Below are 1,372 nucleotides of genomic sequence, written 5' to 3' on the forward strand. Positions count from 1 at the left end.
CTTCAGAAGCATGAAAGAAGTCATACCGGGGAGAAACCTTATGGACGTAAACAATGTGATAAAGACTTTGCACAGAAGAGTCATCTTCACAGTCANGAAAGAAATCTTACTGGGCAAAAGCCCTGTGAATATAATCAAAGTGGTAAAGCCTTTGCACAGAATAGCCATCTTTTCCATCATGAAATAAACTGTACTCAAGAAAAATCCTATGGATGTAGTCAGTGTGGTAAAGCCTTTGGGCGTTACAGTAATCTTCAAAGGCATGAAAGAAGTCATACTGGAGAGAAACCTTACGAATGTAATAAATGTGGTAAAGCCTTTTCACAAAACAGTCATCTTCATAAGCATGAAAGAAGTCATACCGGGGAGAAACCCTATGAATGTAATCAATGTTTGAAAGCCTTTGCGTGCAAAAGTAACCTTTACAGGCATGAAAGAAGACATACTTGAGAGAAACACTATGGATGTAAACAGTGTGGTGAGGTCTTTTTACAGAATAGTCATCTTCATAGGCGTGAAAAAGTCATACTGAGCCAAAAGCTTATGCATTTAATCAATGTGATAAAGCCTTTGCATGTTGTAGCAACTTTCAGAAGCATGACAGCATTCATGCTTGTAAAAAGTCATAAACCTAATGAGTGAGGTAAAGCCTTGCATTCCACATACATTTTCCCCATTGAGCTATCTCTCTGGGGCCTGAGTAAGGTTTGTAGAAACAGTTCATCATTAAAGTAATGTCTCATTTACAAATTGTAAACATATTGTCATCCAAGGATTTAGGAACAAACAATTTGAATAATAAAATTAGTTACAAGTGAAACTGATATTTATGTTGTCATCCATTATGTTTCGGGTTGTGGGTCTCCCCTTCCTTGGAGGTCATTAGCCACCAGGCCACGATGGTGTGGTGAACAAGATTTGGAATGTCATGGAGAGAGGCAGGTGGATTTCTGAGTTTGAGACCAGCCTGGTCTACAGAGTTCCAGGACAGCCAGGGCTACACAGAGAAACCCTGTCTCAAAAAACAAAAACCAAAACAAAAAAATAGAAAAAGGAATGTTGTGGATATGCTGGATGATTTTTGGGATCAGCTACAGGGAGGCAATTCCACTTTATTCAGGGTGAGAAAGGATTATGTAGATCTTAGTGAGTGGGTAGGGATTTCCAAGGGGGGTGGTGGTAGTGTACATTACTGTCTAGGGCTGAAGTGCTCGGAATGCTTTATTTACATGAAGAGAAATTTCAAGAACTTTATTGGTATAAAAGAAGTCGAACAATGTATCATGTGGCCATAGACTATGTAACTGTCCTCAGAAGTGGGAAAAGTAGAGATTATGTGTCAGGGCTTGTATGTAGGCTATGGGCAGGGAGA

The 1,372-nt window shown here is 39.5% G+C and overlaps 1 protein-coding gene across 1 annotated transcript in view; it reads left to right on the top strand.

Annotated features, from left to right (window-relative positions):
• Positions 1 to 799, top strand: part of LOC110303100 (zinc finger protein 883-like) — a 22,827-nt gene extending 22,028 nt beyond the window's left edge. The window contains exon 5 of the mRNA XM_029482559.1: positions 192 to 799. Coding sequence (XP_029338419.1) covers positions 192 to 450 — 259 coding nt within the window. The 3' untranslated portion in view covers positions 451 to 799. The remainder of the gene's footprint in view (positions 1 to 191) is intronic.
• The last annotated feature ends 573 nt before the right edge of the window (positions 800 to 1,372 follow it).

Source organism: Mus caroli, chromosome 10 (genome assembly GCF_900094665.2).
Source record: "Mus caroli chromosome 10, CAROLI_EIJ_v1.1, whole genome shotgun sequence".
Taxonomy (NCBI): Eukaryota; Metazoa; Chordata; class Mammalia; order Rodentia; family Muridae; genus Mus; species Mus caroli.